This window comes from Polyergus mexicanus, unplaced genomic scaffold, assembly GCF_030449975.1.
Source record: "Polyergus mexicanus isolate NDT 795.1 unplaced genomic scaffold, iyPolMexi1.0 SCAF_5, whole genome shotgun sequence".
Taxonomy (NCBI): Eukaryota; Metazoa; Arthropoda; class Insecta; order Hymenoptera; family Formicidae; genus Polyergus; species Polyergus mexicanus.
Genome location: NW_027223325.1, coordinates 6,290,806 through 6,307,645, shown reverse-complemented (window position 1 = coordinate 6,307,645; position 16,840 = coordinate 6,290,806). Strand labels below are relative to the sequence as shown.

The 16,840-nt window shown below is 53.4% G+C and overlaps 3 protein-coding genes across 3 annotated transcripts; all 3 read left to right on the top strand.

Annotated features, from left to right (window-relative positions):
- The first annotated feature begins 1,936 nt into the window (after positions 1 to 1,936).
- Positions 1,937 to 3,046, top strand: LOC138933571 (uncharacterized). Its single transcript, XM_070296390.1, has one exon. It carries the CDS (start codon positions 1,937 to 1,939, stop codon positions 3,044 to 3,046), a length of 1,110 nt encoding a protein of 369 aa, XP_070152491.1.
- A 1,718-nt stretch (positions 3,047 to 4,764) lies between these two features.
- LOC138933570 (uncharacterized protein F54H12.2-like) lies at positions 4,765 to 6,105 on the top strand. The gene has a single exon (XM_070296388.1). The coding sequence runs from the start codon at positions 4,765 to 4,767 to the stop codon at positions 6,103 to 6,105; it is 1,341 nt and encodes a 446-aa protein (XP_070152489.1).
- A 109-nt stretch (positions 6,106 to 6,214) lies between these two features.
- LOC138933569 (uncharacterized) lies at positions 6,215 to 7,339 on the top strand. The gene has a single exon (XM_070296387.1). The coding sequence runs from the start codon at positions 6,332 to 6,334 to the stop codon at positions 7,337 to 7,339; it is 1,008 nt and encodes a 335-aa protein (XP_070152488.1). The 5' UTR covers positions 6,215 to 6,331.
- The last annotated feature ends 9,501 nt before the right edge of the window (positions 7,340 to 16,840 follow it).

Sequence of the window (16,840 nt, the reverse complement as noted above, 5' to 3'; positions counted from 1 at the left end):
GAGGGAATCTTCGTCGTGCGACGCTATCGTAGATCTGTTTACCAAAGGAAGTCATCATAAAAATCTCAGTGTTATACTCATCTCGCAAAATCTCTTTCATCAAGGTCGCGGACAGCGTGACATATCTCTCAACGCGAATTACATAGTAGTTCTCAAAAATCCACGCGATCGCGCTCAAATACGTCATCTAGCGCGCCAGGTATATCCCGATGATCCAAAATTTATAGAAGAAGCCTACTATGACGCTACATCGAGACCTCACGGGTATTTATTGCTCGATTTGAAACAATCGACTCCAGACGAATATCGCTTTCGTACGTGTATCTTTCCCGACGATACGCTGCATTACGCTTACATTCCGCGCAGATCGAGCAATAGAAGCGGAGGCGTATAAAGGGTAAAATTCCTGTTCGCAACTTGTCAGTCGTGTAATTACAGCATAATGGTGAAAAAAGAAGATCCCGATAAAAAGCTGACGTCATCGAATAGTGTAATAAAGTATACTAGACGGTCTATCGGAGAGAGAAACATATGTCTTTTAAAAACTTTGTGTCATTTGAAAAAAAATCAAAGAACAACATTCTTACGTGCCGCTGACAATAAACTCATAAAGTGCATTCAAGAGTGCATTTTCAATACGTTAAAAGGTAACGTACCGCTTCGTTGTAGCGATAAAAAGCGATTAGCCAAACATAAAACGGCCCTACGGCGTGTTGCGGCAAAACAAGGTAATTGGAAGACTAAAAGAAAATTGTTAGTACAACGAGGTGGATTTTTACCCTATCTTATCGGACCTATACTAGGGGCTATATTATCTCGGATTATCAGCGAATGAAAAAGAAAAATACAATCCTATACAGCCCGTACATTCTAGGAAAGATAATAAAAAAAGGAAAGTGTTATCAGCTGTATTTTGAACAATGGAGAGAGCTAAGAAAATGGTTTTGATATCTACCGAAAATCTTGAGAGAATGCAGCGAATGCAACAGCAACCGGAAATGACATCTATTGCGATGACTGATAACTCGTCGAAGAAAAATACTGGAATATCAAATGCGGAAAATGTAAATAATAATAATAATTCAGTACGAACACCGGGAACAGCTTTATCGCGACTCGATGCGGAGATGTGGCGTATTCTCAACCTCACGACTCCTGTCGACGATGACAAAAGATGGAAATTGTATAAGGAAGTACTCCAACGCTATCTTCACTTTGCTCGGGAAGCTAAAAAACGCTTACGCGAGGATGAGCAGGATAACGACGAGGATATTAATGACGAGCAGAACGAAGACACGAATTTGGATGTCGACGATAACGAATTTATGGAAACGTCAGCTTTAATTAGCAGCGACCGCGGTGACGGGAGCGCTAGTAGTAGTAGCAGTAGTTTCGGGAAAAAACGCGCGCAATCGGCTGAAATGATCAAAAAAATACTCGGTAGTGTACCGAAATCTTATCGTGACAAAGCGCGTGCGATATTAAAATACTTGATCGATATTCCGACATCTAAGATTAGCTGGGATAGACGAGGACTCGTAACTATAGACGGCGCCGTCGTAACGGGTTCGAATATCGCGGAACTTATAAACGACGCGATACGCGAGAGAAAAACATTTAAAGCAACCGGAAGAATTCAATTTGCTCGATTACTGCACGACATAGGCACTCCTTCCAATCTCATAGGAAATAATGATTTATTATATACGTTCGTCCGATCTCATCGTATTAAAAACGTGGTTCCGCGCGGAAGTTCCACTCCGAAAACTTCGACCGAGCGTTCAAAGTCGTACAGCCGTAAGGTAGACGAAACGAGCGAAGGAGATACGCTATTTGTATCCGCCGACGAGGACGAAGACGACAAAACATTAACGAGCTACGCAGATTCTCCGACAAAGAAAAGAAAAAGATTGCTCGACTGGAGCAAACTCGAATGATGGAACTCGAAAAATTGTATTACAATCCCTCGCACTATGCCGGCTATTCGGCGATGGCCAATTTATCGCGAGCCGCTAAACCGAATTTCACACGTAACGAGGTCGTTGATTGGTTTAAACCGCAAGACGCATACACGTTACATCGTCCGGTACGTCGAAAATTTCCACGCTTACATTATAACGTGACAAATATCGATGACTTATGGGAGGCCGATTTGATCGATATTCGTAATCTCAAGAGTTATAATGACGGTTATTCATATCTATTAACGGTTATCGATGTGCTTAGTAAATTCGTTTGGGTAGAGCCTTTACGCGACAAAACAGGTGCCTGCGTGGTAAAAGCCTTTAAACGCATATTCTCGAGAAACAAAGAGCGCCTACCCGTATACCTGCAGACCGACAAAGGTAAAGAATTTATTGCTCAGCAAGTACAAAATTTCTTAAAAGAAAAAGGTATTCGATTTCGTGTAGCGCGTAATCCTGATATTAAAGCAGCTATAGTGGAACGCTTTAATAGAACGCTCAAGGAACGGATGTGGCGATATTTTACGCACAAAAATACGCGACGCTACATCGATGTTTTGCAGGATATCGTTCGCGCTTACAATCATACCCGACGTTCCACCATCAAAATGCAACCTGCAGTCGTTACGAGAGAAAATGCTCGAAGCGCGCGTGAAAATATGAATCGTCGCTGGAACCGCGACAACGGCGATGGGGCGAAGAAAAAGAATCGCGGACAAAAGGCTAAATATAACGCGGGCGATTTCGTGCGTGTCAGTAGAGCAAAAGTAGCCTTTGAGAAAGGATACGAGGCAAAGTGGAGCGAAGAAATATTTCGAATTCACCGTGTTCTCGAATGGAGAAAACCGCACGTATACGAATTAAGCGATTTAGCGGGCGAAGTTATAGACGGAATTTTTTACGAACAAGAATTAGCATCTGTTGTTAAAAACTTGCGAGAAGAAGAATTTATCGTCGAACGTGTGATAAAAAGTAGGGGGCGTGGTAACAATAAACAATTATTAGTTAGTTGGCAAGGATATCCTTCAAAATTCGATTCTTGGATACCCGCTTCGAGTTTAAAATCTTTGAATCGAAAATGAGGGAGGAAGGATTTTATATGATTCTCCCTAGTAATAGCAGTATGCGTTTTTTTCCGGAGAATAAAACCACATGTTTCACTACTGAATTGCCTCAACGTATAGACTTGCAAGGACGTTGGGAAGTAGCGCTCACGGAGATTCAATTTCCGACTAGCTTTCTTCATATACGCCCTGGAGAAGGATTCATAAGATTTATAAATATTCAAGAATTCACGATAGGCCCCGAAAAAAAGAAAATCATATCGCTAAGAAATCTGAAATACCTTCGGGTATTTACTCAAGTTTGCACGATATTATAGAAGCTGTGAATTACTCTGCAAAATCCGTGGGTTCGCATATCCTTTGGCAATTTGGAGCTATTATCGGGCGCAAAATTATTATGAAACTTTCCTGCGACATTATGAAATGTGATATGATTCATTATGTAAATTTTTTCGAAAAACTTTGCCGAATACTCGGCTTCGATACGCACAATAAGCTCAATGCTAGTGTTGTGGAGCGTTTACCGTTATGGCTTTTTAGCGAAACCGCCTTCGATATACAGAATGGCGATGAGAAAAATGATAAAATTGAAAATAATGCCGGTACATCGGGCGTTTTACCTGCCTGGATTTATGACGATGTTGAAATTTATACATCACCATTTTACGTATTTCCGCGTGAACGAGTAATAATAGCCGCCGAACCAGCTAGTTTGTTGCGCGGTATTCCCGACAAGCTCTTTGTCTATTGCGATATTTGCGAGCCCTATATTACCGGCGATGTGCAATCTCCTCTTTTGCGAATAGTCGCACTTGATGTTGGAAATGATTACGCGTTCGCGTCTACTCAAATAAATCATTTCTCACACACTCAATACATTGCTCTGCGTCAAACGTCTTTTCGCACAATCGAGATAGATATAAGAGATCAACTAGGACAGAGTATACCATTCGAATTTGGAACGCTGACAGTGACATTGCACTTTAGACGTATCGAGTAGATAACATAATAATAATAATAATAATAATAATAATAATAATTAGAGAGCGCGATAAAAAATTAAACGTTAATGGATTATTATTCGACGTATTACGACGAGTTACAAAACGGCGGCAGTCGCGGCGGTGGAATTCCGCGAGTTTTCGTCGGATCGCCCTATCAACGAGGGCACGGTATTGGCAGTTTTCTCGGAGGACTGTTCAGACGTGTATTGCCTTATTTAACCAGAGGAGTACGGGCTGTGGGGAAAGAAGCTTTACGGGCCGGTGTTAATATAATCGAAGATGTTGAAAACAATATGCCGTTTAAAGTAGCGGCTAAGCACCGATTTGAAGAATCGCGCGACAATCTTAAGAGAAAAGCTAAAGAAAAAATAAGTAGTCTGATGAAGGGCTCAGGTTATAAGTCGGATGCAAAAATGCATGTAGCTCAGTTTCCTTTCGGAGGGCTCAACACGCGCATCGCTAAATCCGCGACATTACGTAGACGACGCCAGGCACGTAAGAAAAGTTCGTCAAAGCGCCAGACGCGAGGGAAAAAAAGAGCAAATACAAAAACATCGAAAAATAAGAGAAGAAAAAAGCGCCCAACAGTGAAAAGACTTAAAACATCCACGAAACGACGTAAAACTGCTAGAAAGCGCACCGTATCCGACATATTTTCTTAAACGGCGTATATTCTAAACGCATCTAACAGTGAGAATTACAACGACGACAAAAAATTTGCGGTAAATAAGCATGTCCTTTCTTCACACGCATTCGAGCGAGTGTTTAAAGAGTGAACTCGATCTCTTTTCTTTACCTCCCACGCAAACAAGTATCGAGAGTTCGCAATGGATTCATTACAAACCCGTGACTTCGCTCTCGGACGATTCTCCGATAGAATTCGTCATTCCGGGTCACGGAGAAGAATATTTAGATCTCACGCACACCATGTTAAGTCTCCGCGTACGCGTAGAAACACCGGGCGATTCCACGGGACATACTGCGGGCACATCCGCCACGGCCACTATAGGCCCCGTAAATCATTTACTTCATTCCATGTTCAATCAGATCGACGTGTATTTCAACCAAAAGCTCGTGTCGCCTCCAAACAACGCTTACGCGTACCGCGCGTACATCGAGGCGTTATTAAATTATTCTTCACCCGCAAAAACCTCCCATCTAACCTCCTGTCTATGGGACGCGGATACACCCGGTCAAATGGACGAACCGATGGAATCAAAATCGCCAAATTCCGCTCTCGTGAGACGCGCGCGTTACATTCACGGCGGGCGCGCGCTAGATCTCGTAGGACATCTCCATTGCGACGTTTTCAATCAAGACAAATTTTTAATTAACGGTGTAGAAGTACGCTTGAGGCTCGTTCGTTCGAAAGATTCGTTCTGTCTTATGGACAGTAACGGTTCATCGGCGAAAGTTCATATACTGGATGCGAGCTTACTCGTGAGAAGGGCGAAAATAAGCGCAGGATTATTACTCGCGCATGCTAGAATGTTGAGTAAAGTTACGGCTAAATATCCGCTCACGAGAGTCGAAGTTAAAACATTTACGATTCACAGTGGTGTTGTGGGTGAATCTTTAGATAATGTAATACTGGGTCAACTTCCGAAAAGGATAATAGTCGGCTTTGTTAATAATAAAGCGTTTAATGGCGATAGAAAATTAAATCCGTTTAATTTCAAAAATTACGGAATAAATTTCTTCTCGCTATACGTCGACGGTATGCAAATTCCTAGTAGACCGTTACAACCGGTTTTCTCGCCTGAGGAACCGCTTTACGTCGAAGCTTATCAAACTCTCTTCACGGGAACGGGCATCCATTTTTTGAACGAAGGAAATTCTATAAGTAGAGACGATTATTCCAAGGGATACACGTTATTCGCTTTTGATCTCACGCCCGATCTGTCTGCTAATTACGCAGGGCATTGGAATCTCGTAAGACATGGTAGTTTGCGATTAGAAGTGCGATTCGAGAAAGCTCTCACTGAGACCGTTAATTGTATTATTTACGCCGAATTCGATAATGTAATAGAAATCGACTCGTCTCGTCAAGTCATCGTCGATTTTGCCGGATAGATATTTATCACGCTCAAGTATTTGACTGTTACAACGTAATACTCGGAAAATTTCCCTCCTTTTTCTCCCCTCCACATTCGATCAAAATTCCAGGAGCATAAAATATCAAAAAATATACAATATAACAGAAAAGAATTCAGTTTCATTCGAGACACGAACGTCGACGCTTCGCGAGCAGTTTAAACTATTATAACCGCGCTGTCGAGTGCGCTCCAGTCTTCGCAAAATGGATATAGTCATCGACATACAAGGTTTCCGCGATGCCAATGCGAAGTTTATCCCCAAGGAAGTTGCTATTATCGCGCTTGATGCTCCATTCGTCGGACATTGGATTATGATGCCCCCGCATTCATTTGGCGATTTACCAAGAAATGTAAGACATGAAAATAACTGGCTTACACGAAATTATCACGGTATTGAATGGTTCGACGGTGAAGCTAATCTGAAATATTTTACATCGCAACTACGTGAAATAACAAGACAGGCACGACACATTTACGTCAGAGGTGCCGAAAAAGAAACCTACTTGCGGAATCTACTCTCCAGAAATATATATAATTTGGAAGATATTTCTCCCGCATTCAAAAATCTGTCAGAGGGGGAAGTGCGTGGACGATATTGTGGTTATCACGGATTTCGAAAATTCGGTATATTTCATTGCGCATTACGCAACGCATATAAATTAAAATATTGGCTGATCGAGCGAAATAATATCGTCTACGGCAATACGGAAGTTAGTACTCAAGCTACTTGTGGTTCTCCGGATAATTGGAGTTTAAACGTCTGCGACGACGACGACGACGACGACGACGACGACGACGACGACGAGGAAATCAGTAGCGCGTATGAGATTTCGCGCGATAGAAATGAAATAGAGAAAAAAAATCTGCAAAAATCCGAGCGATCAATAGAAAAAGAAGAAGAGAAATTTGAAAAATCTGAATTATCGTCGACGTTGGATAGAGACAAGCTCGAAGCAACTACTAACTCCACACAAGCCGACATTGAAAACTCAGCGTTACAAGTCGGCACGATCAAAGACGCACTACCGAAGGAGGTAAATACCGAAGTTATTGAATATATAATACCGCTCGTTCGTTCGCCTCCTTGTCAAAATAATGAACTCTCGCGAAATTCTACAAGCATTACGTCACATCAATGCCAGGCATGCGGGAGTTTATCCAGCCGACAGAGTCCCGAGGGTGTGGACGAGGTCGACAGCCATCGTCGCTAATACGGATGACCACAATCGACCTGGAGAACATTGGGTCGCCTTCTTCCTCGACGAGCATGGTACTGGCACATACTTTGACAGCTACGGAATACCACCCTTGCACCCCGGATTTCTCCTCCGACTTCGTCGAAACTCCGTCATTCATCGTTGGAATATTCAACAATTACAAGGAATTTTTTCTCAAACATGTGGACAATATAGTTGCGTATTTTTATATTATATGTGCAACGGTTATGATCTTAATCGGTTTCTTAGTCTTTTTACCGAAGATTGTGAACATAACGATCGCTTAATCGTACACTTATTTCGTAAAATTTTTCTTCGCGAAAAAAGTAACAAGTGAAACATTGTACGCTATGCGCTGCCTTGTTTAATCATGTAATTCGAACTGTAATACGATATAGACGTTGTACTCCTATGTAATATCTTAATTATATACATTAAGAATATTGATTTATGTAAAATTAATAACAATAAATGTAGGTTTTTTTTTTACTTAAATTGTTTAATTTTTTTCATACACTCTTTCCTCATCTCATTGTTGTGACGTCATAGACTCTGCCCTAAGTCTCAGCGTCAAACAGCCTCAGGTACCCGTATATATTCCAAGACCCTTTCTAACGTCTCCAGCGATGTTGTTACCGTATGTCTATCTGCGCAGCGGGGCGCACCCCCCTCGGACAATCGTACCCGTACATGCACGCACGTGTTCGTTACCACGTCATAGTATCTAGTTTATTCTAGCGGTACCTTATCCAACTTTCTCTTTTCAACAGGAAGGGTGGAAGTGGGTGGGCGACATATAGCGTACATCTCCCCTGGTTTTCCTCTAAGGGGGGCGATAGGACGATGTTGTATACCGCACGATATCTTTCGGTTTTCCGTAAGGGGAGGGGAGGCTGGATGCCTTATGTCTAGACGCATCTCCAGTCTCGATAGTCGCCATTTTGTCGGTTGTTGTCACGTCTGCTTTCCGGCAGACATCTTGCCCGCTTTCTCCCTCGCACTATTTTTTGGCTCGTTTTTCCAACCCACTTTTTTTTTTAAATCGACGGAACCGCCGGAACCTATCGGAGAACTGGGCACTATGGGGAGAACCAATCGGACCGCCAGGACCCCTATCTTAGCGCTGGACTACTCTCCATAAATACTACGTTTAACTTCTATTCTAATAAGTTTTCAGCTAGCTTAGCATACTAGGACCCTGTTTGGAGAGGCGGAGGACCCAGGTTCGAGCCCGAGCATGTTCGCGCGACCGAGAAAAAAAATTAAAAGAAAATAAAAAAAATAAAAAATAAAAAAAATAAAGAACTATTCTCCATAAATACTACGTTTAACTTCTATTCTAATAAGTTTTCGGATAGCTCAGCATACTAGGACCCTATTTGGAGAGGTGGAGGACCCAGGTTCGAACCCGAGCATGTTCACGCGACCGAAAAAATAAAAAAAAAAATAAAAAAAATAAAAAAAATAAAAAACTACTCTCCATAAATACTACGTTTAACTTCTATTCTAATAAGTTTTCGGATAGCTCAGCATACTAGGACCCTGTTTGGAGAGGTGGAGGACCCGCCCTTCCGACGGTGTGCCACCTTGACGTGGTGGAGGGGCTCACCCTGAAGCTCCTCTTGGAGGAGTGGAAGGGTGCTAAGAGCACACCACATCGCGTTGTGCGGGTGGGGGTAGATTCAGGGGTACTGAGGGTGGGAAGGGGCCTCCTTGGGGTGGCTCGGCTCTCCCTACGGGTGCGGGTGTCACGGTCGAAGACCGGGTGAACGCCTGGCTAGTAGATCGGGGGCAGGGATGCCCTTAAGCTCTTCGCACGGCCGGGGGGGGGGGGTTTGGGTGGCTTTGGGGAGGTTCTCGCGTGCGCTAGAGCGCAAACCCAGGACGATGAATTCCCTGGGCCGGCTGTCTGGAGGAGGAGGGACCCATAGCTTGGCTCAAGTCCCGAATCCGAAGGAAATACAGCCCAGGCACTTCCTCCTCGGAGGGGTGCTTACGGGGGGCGGCGTCTTGGGTGGAGGCTGGCCTCGGCTGGACGAGCCACCCGGGAGCAGTCGTCTTCCCGATAGAGTAGCTCTAACCCCGTATGAGAGGTCCGGGTAGGAGCTCCGCGCCGGGTGGCTCCCGAAAGGGAGACACACGGAGCGGAGTACAGGGTTGGCCTCCCTGTATAATACGATGGCCAACGGTGGTATGAGGAGGATGTGGTGTGGGAGGACCTTGGTCCCGATGCAACACATCCGACCCCCAGGGGTCTGCCTTCCCCCTCGGATAAAAACTCGGAGGCAGGGACACGGTGTAGGGAGGATGGAGGGCCAAAGGGGAGGAACACTCGAGTCTTCGCGCCTTGTGCCCCAAAGCCCGACATCCTACGAACAGGGGTCTGCATTCCCCCTCGTATAAAAACTCGGATGCAGCGGTCTGGGGATGTCATCGCGGCATGGCGATACACTCCCAAGGGAAGTGGGCGGTAGACGGACTTCGGTTCTGACACCGCACACGGACCAAACAGGGGTCCGCTTCAGCCTGTATAAACTCGGAAGCGGCTAGGGTTTAGATATCCCCATCATGTATATGGGGATCCGGGTAGGAACTCTGTGCCGGGTGGCTCCCGAAGGGGAGACACACGGGGCGGAGCACAGGGTCGACCTCCCTGTATAATACAATGGTCACCGGTGGTATGAGGAGGATGTGGTGTGGAAGGACTTCGGTCCCGATGCAACACATCCGACCCCCAGGGGTCTGCCTTTCCCCTCGGATAAAAACTCAGAGGCAGGGACACGGTGTAGGGAGGATGGAGGGCTGAAGGGGAGGAACACTCGAGTCTTCGCGCCTTGTGCCCCAAAGCCCGACATCCTACGAACAGGGGTCTGCATTCCCCCTCGTATAAAAACTCGGATGCAGCCGGTGCAGGGATATTTCAGCATGGTAAATATCCCTGTCAAATGGCGTGGCCTGACCGGTGGGAGGGCACGTGCCTGGGCGAGTTGGTCCCCCGATCTCGAGCTGAGTCGGGGGTGCCTTTCTTCCCCTGTTTCGCCGGGGGAGGGAGCCCTACGGGGGCTCGTTGCGGGTGGCAGCCTGACCGCCAACACAGGCGTCCGCCTAGTGGGGGTCTATCTCACCCCACTATAAAAAAGCGGAGATAGAAAAAAGAGATGGGCGGGCTCCCCGTGTTGAGACGGGGATGGCACCGCATCAGGCTCAGACCCCCGGCGAACAGAGGGGGGTCAAGGATGAGCGGCCCGAGCCACGGGGCCTTATTATTTTTCCCCTCCGATGGTGCGCCACCTTGTCGTGGTAGAGGGGCTCCCCTTCCATTCCTGGAAGGGGTCTAAGAGCGCACCAAACTCGATCGTCGTGTGACTGCGTTTTATTTTTCTTTATTTTGGGTGAATGCATTTATGGATCGGGATGGGATTTCGTGGGGGTAATAGGGGGGTTACTGGGGTTATTTTTGGCAGGGGGTTGTGTGGGTTGAGGGGGTATCTGGGTGTGAGTGGGTATCGGGGATGGGTGGGGTGGGTATTGGGGATTTCGTGGGAAGGGGGGGAGGGGTATGAATGGTACGGGAAGGGGGATCGAGCGTGATGGAGAGGTAGGTAACCTCTGTAAAAAATCCCGGGCAGGTCGGGCTCGTCAGGCGTGGTGAAGCCAACCGGCCTAGGTGAAGGAAAACACCGAAATTAAACCGCCTTTATTTGATACATCATGGAGAGTACAATTAAAGAGCATAACCTTACCGCCGCAGTGGGCCTCGGAACCCACAGCGGCCGGCGTGGGGGGGATACAGTCCCGGTTCCCCCCTCGTCGTCATCACACGACGGGCCACCGGGGGCGTTGCCGACGGGCGCCCCCGGCGAGTTGGCTACCGCCGAGGAGAAGGAGAGGAGGGTGACCGCGCGGGGGAGGGGGCGGCCGGGCCCGGCTTCGTCGAGGTCGGGATCCCGGTCGCGCTCGCTCTCGTCCGTAAGGGCGCACCCGTACGAGCGGGGTGAGGGGGGTCGAGGCAAAAGCCTCACCCGCCCAAAGGAGACGGCGGAGAACTCCTCGCGGGGGGGCAGCAGCTGCGCCACCCCCGCCCCCTCCTCAAGGGCCTCACTCGTGAGTGAGGACACGGAGGGATACTTGTCCCCCGAGGAGGACGAGATAAGGGAGGAGGACCTCCCCAGGAAGCGGGGGCGACCACCCACGACGGGTGAATACGTGGGCCTCCGCGAGAAGCGGGAGGCTGAGACTGCCCGCAAGAAAGAAGAGGAGAGGGAGAGAAAGGCCCAAAAGGCCTTATCGGAGGACACTCCCCCCCCTCCAAAGAGTAGGGAGTTGCGCGCCTACGAGGCGAGATGCGAGAGCGAGGTGGAGATGGCCCCCACCCCAGATCTTGCGGCGCTCAGTCGGCTCAGTGCGGCTGCTATTGACCGGGTAGCCGCCTGCTCTGGAAATTTGCAGGGTTCCCTTCAGAAAAAGCTGAGGGAGGCCGCTGCCATGGTGAGGGCGGCGGCCACCGCCCTGGCAGGAAGGGCCCAGCAGATGGAAGGAGAGGGGGAGCTCGCGGTTCTCCGTAGGGACATCAAGTCCCTCGGAGACCGCAACGCGGACCTCCAAAAAGAGGTCAGCGAGCTCCGAGGGGAGCTGGCTGCGGTTAGGGCAGCCAAACCCTCCCTCCGGCTGACTCTCCCCGACTCGCCCGGGGGGTCTCCCCGCAAAAGGCGGGGGGCACCCCGGGTGAAGTCGGTGGAGAAGCTGGACGTTCCGGTGAGAGCGGAGCGTCCAGCAGGGAAGAAGGGACGGGGGTCCCCAACGTTGGGTAATGGGGGGAAGGGACCTACGTCCCCAGCGCTTAATAGGGGGGGGATGGGACTTACGTCCCCAACGTCTCTCGGGGGGTACAAGGGACGGGGGTCCCCAACGTCCCCCCCTTGGGGGGGAAAGGGACTGCGGTCCCCAACGTCGGCGGGTGGCCGGGGATTGGTGGCGATGAGGCCCCCCTTGGGGGGTGTCTCTGCGCCGCTCCCCGCGGGCTACCCGCCGGGGGTGGTCGGCGAGGGCGAGCGTGCTTGGTACAACTGGTATACCCAGCAAATCGCCGCCCTCGTCGACATGCGGGCGGCACTGGGCCGGGGGGGACCCCCCAGGGGGCTCGCCCCGACGGCCAGCCGTCCGCTCGGGAGAGACTTCCCGCCCCTCCCCCCTGCCGGCGCCTCGGCGCCGGGGCAGGGGAAGAGGAGGAGGAGGAAGGGGAAAAAGTCGCGCGGCGCGGCGGGGGGCGGGGGCACTAGGCCCCAGCCGCCTACGCCCCGCGGCGCACCGGCAACCCCGGGGGAGCGGGGCAGAGCCCCGCCCCCCCCTGGCGATCCCAGGCCGGTGGCTGGGGATCGGGGGTTCCCTCCCCTCCCCCCCGCAGTCCCTCGCCAGGACGAATCCTGGTCGAGGGTTGTGGGGCGGAGGGAGAGGACGGCTCGGGGGAGGGCCGCACAGGCGGCCCAACCCCCGGCCGGAAGAAGAGCCGCAGGAGCGGCACCGCCCACCCAGCGAGCGGGGGGGCGGCAACGGCCGAAGAAGCGCCAGCGAGGGGAGGCCTCGAGGCGCAGGGTGCCCCGATCGGCGGCGGTGACAATCACCTGCGCCGACGGGGCGTACCAGGCGACTATGGCTAGGGCCCGGAGGGAGATCGATCTCCCGAAACTGGGTATAGACTCCCTCCGGGTCCGGGAGGCAGCCACAGGGGCCATGATTGTGGAGCTGGCCGGGTCGGGCGAGAAGGAGGGCCCAACGGCGTCGCAGAGGGCGGATGCCCTCTACGCCGACCTCCGCCGGGTTTTCGCCGGTGACGAGGGGGTCCGTCTCGCCCGGCCCATACGGAAGGCGGAGCTGCGACTCCGGGGCCTTGACCGCTCCATAGCGGCCGCCGATATCGCGGCGGCTGTCGCTGGGGCGGGGGCCTGCGAGGCGACGGACATACGGGTTGGGGACATAAAGTTCCCAACCCGGGGCCTGGGCACTGTGTGGGTGCAGTGCCCATTAAGAGCCGCTAATAAGATAGCGGCAGCCCGGGCCATCCAAATAGGATGGTCCCGGGCGCAAGCGGAGCTGCTGGACAAGCGCCCGCTCCAATGCTTCAAATGTTTGGAGCGTGGGCATGTCCAGCAGCATTGCAGCAGCCCCATCGATCGCAGGGGCTGCTGCTATAGGTGTGGCGAATCGGGGCACCTGGCGCGCGACTGCGCGGGCAAGGTCAGGTGCCCGATTTGCGCGGGGCTGGGGCGCCCAGCCGACCACCGGGTGGGGAGTGCCAGATGCACCCCCCCCAGGAGGCGGCCGGGCAAACAGCGGGAGCCCCCCCCGTCGGCGAGCGCCGCGGGAGTGAATCGGTCGGTCAATCTGGCCGAGATCACCGCGGCGCCCGACACCCGCAAGCGCGGGGCTGAGGATAGGGGGTCCCCGAGCGAGACCCCCAAGGAGAAAAGGCCCCCTAAGGCCCGGCCGACCGCCGTCACACCCCCCACCTCGATGGCGGAGGTGGTGATGGCGGAGCCCAGGGACACCTAGATAGATGTCCCTGGGCATTCTGCAGGCCAACCTGAACCACGCCCGCCGGGCGCAGGACCTCTTCCTGCACAGCCTGGCGGAGCGGGGGTTCGGGTTGGGGATCGCGGCGGAGCCCTATCGGGTCCCGAGGACCAGTCCGTGTTGGATTGGCGATCGGACGGGCTCCGTCGCGATCACATGGAGGCACGACCCCACACTTCCTCCTTGCACACCGGTCGAGGCCGGGGAGGGAGTTGTGGTGGTCAGGTGGGGGCCCGTCTCCGTGCTGGGGGTATATATCTCCCCCAGCGTGGGCCTCGCCCGGTTCGAGGCGTTTTTGGACGGGGTGTCGGCCTGTTTCCGCCGACAGATGCCCCGTCCAACTATCGTGGCCGGGGACTTCAACGCGAAGTCAACGCGTTGGGGTTCCCGGTACACGGACGCCAGGGGCGAGGCCCTGCAGGATTGGGCGGCGGCACTCGGCCTGTGTTTACTCAACACGGGGTCGAGGAGCACCCTAGTGCGGCGACGGGGGGAATCGGTCCCGGACCTGACCTGGGCCACCCCCCCCGCTGCGCGAAAGATCATCAGTTGGCGGGTAGCGGAGTGCGAAACACTCTCGGACCACCTCTACATAGAGGTGGTCCTGCGCGCTGCCCGCCACGGGGTGCTCGGCCGCTCCCAAGGCCGGGGAGATGCCCGGCCACGGAGATGGGCCCTCACCAAGATGAGCCCGGACAGGCTGATCGCGGCCGTCCTCGCGGCAGACTGGCCGTGTCCCGGGGGGGAAGGGCGGGGGATCACCGAAGAGGTGACCTGGTTCCGGGGCGCATTACGCGATGCGTGTGATTTCGCGATGCCCCGGACCAGCCCCCGCCCGCGACGGGCGGCGTACTGGTGGAGCGCGGAGATCGCCGAATTGCGGCGATGCTCCGTCGCGGCCAGGCGCCGCTTCACCCGGGCTCGGCGTCGCCGGGACGCCGAGAGGACGGCTGAGGCATATGAGGGGTTCCGCACCGCAAGGAACGCCCTCAGTGCCGAGATTAGAAGGTCCAAGGCCCGAGCGTGGGACGAACTCCTGCGCTCGCTGGACGCAGACCCATGGGGGCGCCCATACAAGCTTGTGATGAACAAGCTCAGATCTTGGGCGCCCCCCGTGACGGAGTCACTGGAACCCCAGGTCCTCGAGGATGTCCTGGGGGCCCTCTTCCCAACCGAGGGCCCCCCCTTCGACGCGGGTGGCCGCCAGGAGGCGGCGGTAATCCCGTGGTCGGAGGACCTGGAGGTTTCAGAGGACGAGATGGCCGGCGTGATCCGTCGGCTGCGGCTCAGGGGCAATAAGGCCCCGGGCCCCGACGGGATCCCCGGCCGGGTCTGGGTCCTGGCCTTGGACCACCTGTCCGGGCGCCTGAGGCGGTTATTCAATAACTGCCTCAGGCAGGGTGTATTCCCCCCAGCGTGGGTGAGGGCCAGACTGGTCCTCATCCCAAAGGGGAGCAAGCCTGGCAACGTCCCTTCTGCCTACAGGCCGATATGCCTGTTGGACGAGGCGGGAAAGCTCTTGGAGAGAGTGTTGGCGGACCGCCTCGTCCAACACCTGTCCCGAGGTGCGATGGACCTCCACCAGGACCAGTATGGGTTCCGCGGGGGGCGATCGACCGTGGACGCGATCCTGCGCGTACGGTCCCTCGCGGAGTCCATGATGAAGGAGGGCGGGGTGGTGATTGCGGTGTCGTTAGACATTCGCAATGCCTTCAACACCCTGCCCTGGAGTAGGGTAGGGGAGGCCGCCAACACCTTTGGCCTCCCCCCCTACATGGTGGAGGTCCTGAGGAGTTATTTCCGGGACAGGTGGCTGGAGTACCCTGACAACAGGGTACTCCTGCGCAGAAGGAACGTGTACTGCGGGGTTCCACAGGGGTCCGTGCTGGGGCCCACTCTGTGGAACCTCGCGTACAATAAAGTGCTGGGCGTTGCTCTCCCCCCCGGCTGCAGAGTCGTCTGCTACGCGGACGACACTCTGCTGTTGGCCGGGGGGAAAAGCTGGGGGGATGCGGTATACACCGCCAACGTGGGGGTAGCGTGCGTTGTCCGCACCATCCGTGGCATGGGCCTGCAGGTGGCGCCTCATAAGACTGAGGCGCTATTCATGCACGGGGGGGGGCGTCGGGCCCCCCCCCCCGAGGCCCATGTCACGGTGGATGACATCTCCGTCCGGGTGGGAGGCCATTTGAAGTACCTTGGCCTCTACCTGGACGCGGCCTGGAGTTTTGGCGAGCACTTTCGGCGCCTGGCCCCCAGGGCGGAGTCGGTGGCGCTTAGCCTTAGCCGACTCCTGCCCAACCTCGGGGGCCCGGATGGCCGGGTGCGTCGCCTATATGCGAACACCGTCCGGGCGGTGACCCTCTATGGGTCGCCGGTGTGGGCGGACGCCCTGATGGCCGATGGGCGCGGCAAGATGTTGCTGCGCCGTGTTTATCGGAGGGTGGCCATCAGGGTTGTCCGCGGTTATAGGACGGTGTCGCACACGGCGGCCACAATATTGGCTGGGATGCCGCCCGTCGAGCTCTACGCTGACATGTACGCCTTCGTGTACAGGCGTACGCGAGAGCTCGGCGGGCTAGGCGTAATCCTGACCCCAAGGGTCAGGGCCGCCGTGAGACTTCAGGCTAGGCGACGCGCTCTGGAGAGGTGGGACGAGCACCTCTCCGACCCCCGTGATACCACGGGGAGGCGCGTCGTCGAGGCCATCCGCCCCCACTTGATAAAGTGGGCTACGAGGGCGGGTGGCGAGATGTCGTACCGTGCGACACAGGTATTTACGGGCCATGGATGCTTTGGCGCATACCTGTGTCGCATCGGGAAAGAGGACAGCGCACGCTGCCATCATTGCGGGGGGGACGAGGACACGGCGCAGCACACGCTGGAGGTGTGCCCAGCGTGGGCGGAGGAGCGCCGTGTCCTCGT

Coding starts and splice junctions, on each gene's coding strand:
- LOC138933571 (XM_070296390.1), top strand. CDS start 1,937: ATGGAACTCGAAAAATTGTATTACAATCCCTCGCACTATGCCGGCTAT.
- LOC138933570 (XM_070296388.1), top strand. CDS start 4,765: ATGTCCTTTCTTCACACGCATTCGAGCGAGTGTTTAAAGAGTGAACTC.
- LOC138933569 (XM_070296387.1), top strand. CDS start 6,332: ATGGATATAGTCATCGACATACAAGGTTTCCGCGATGCCAATGCGAAG.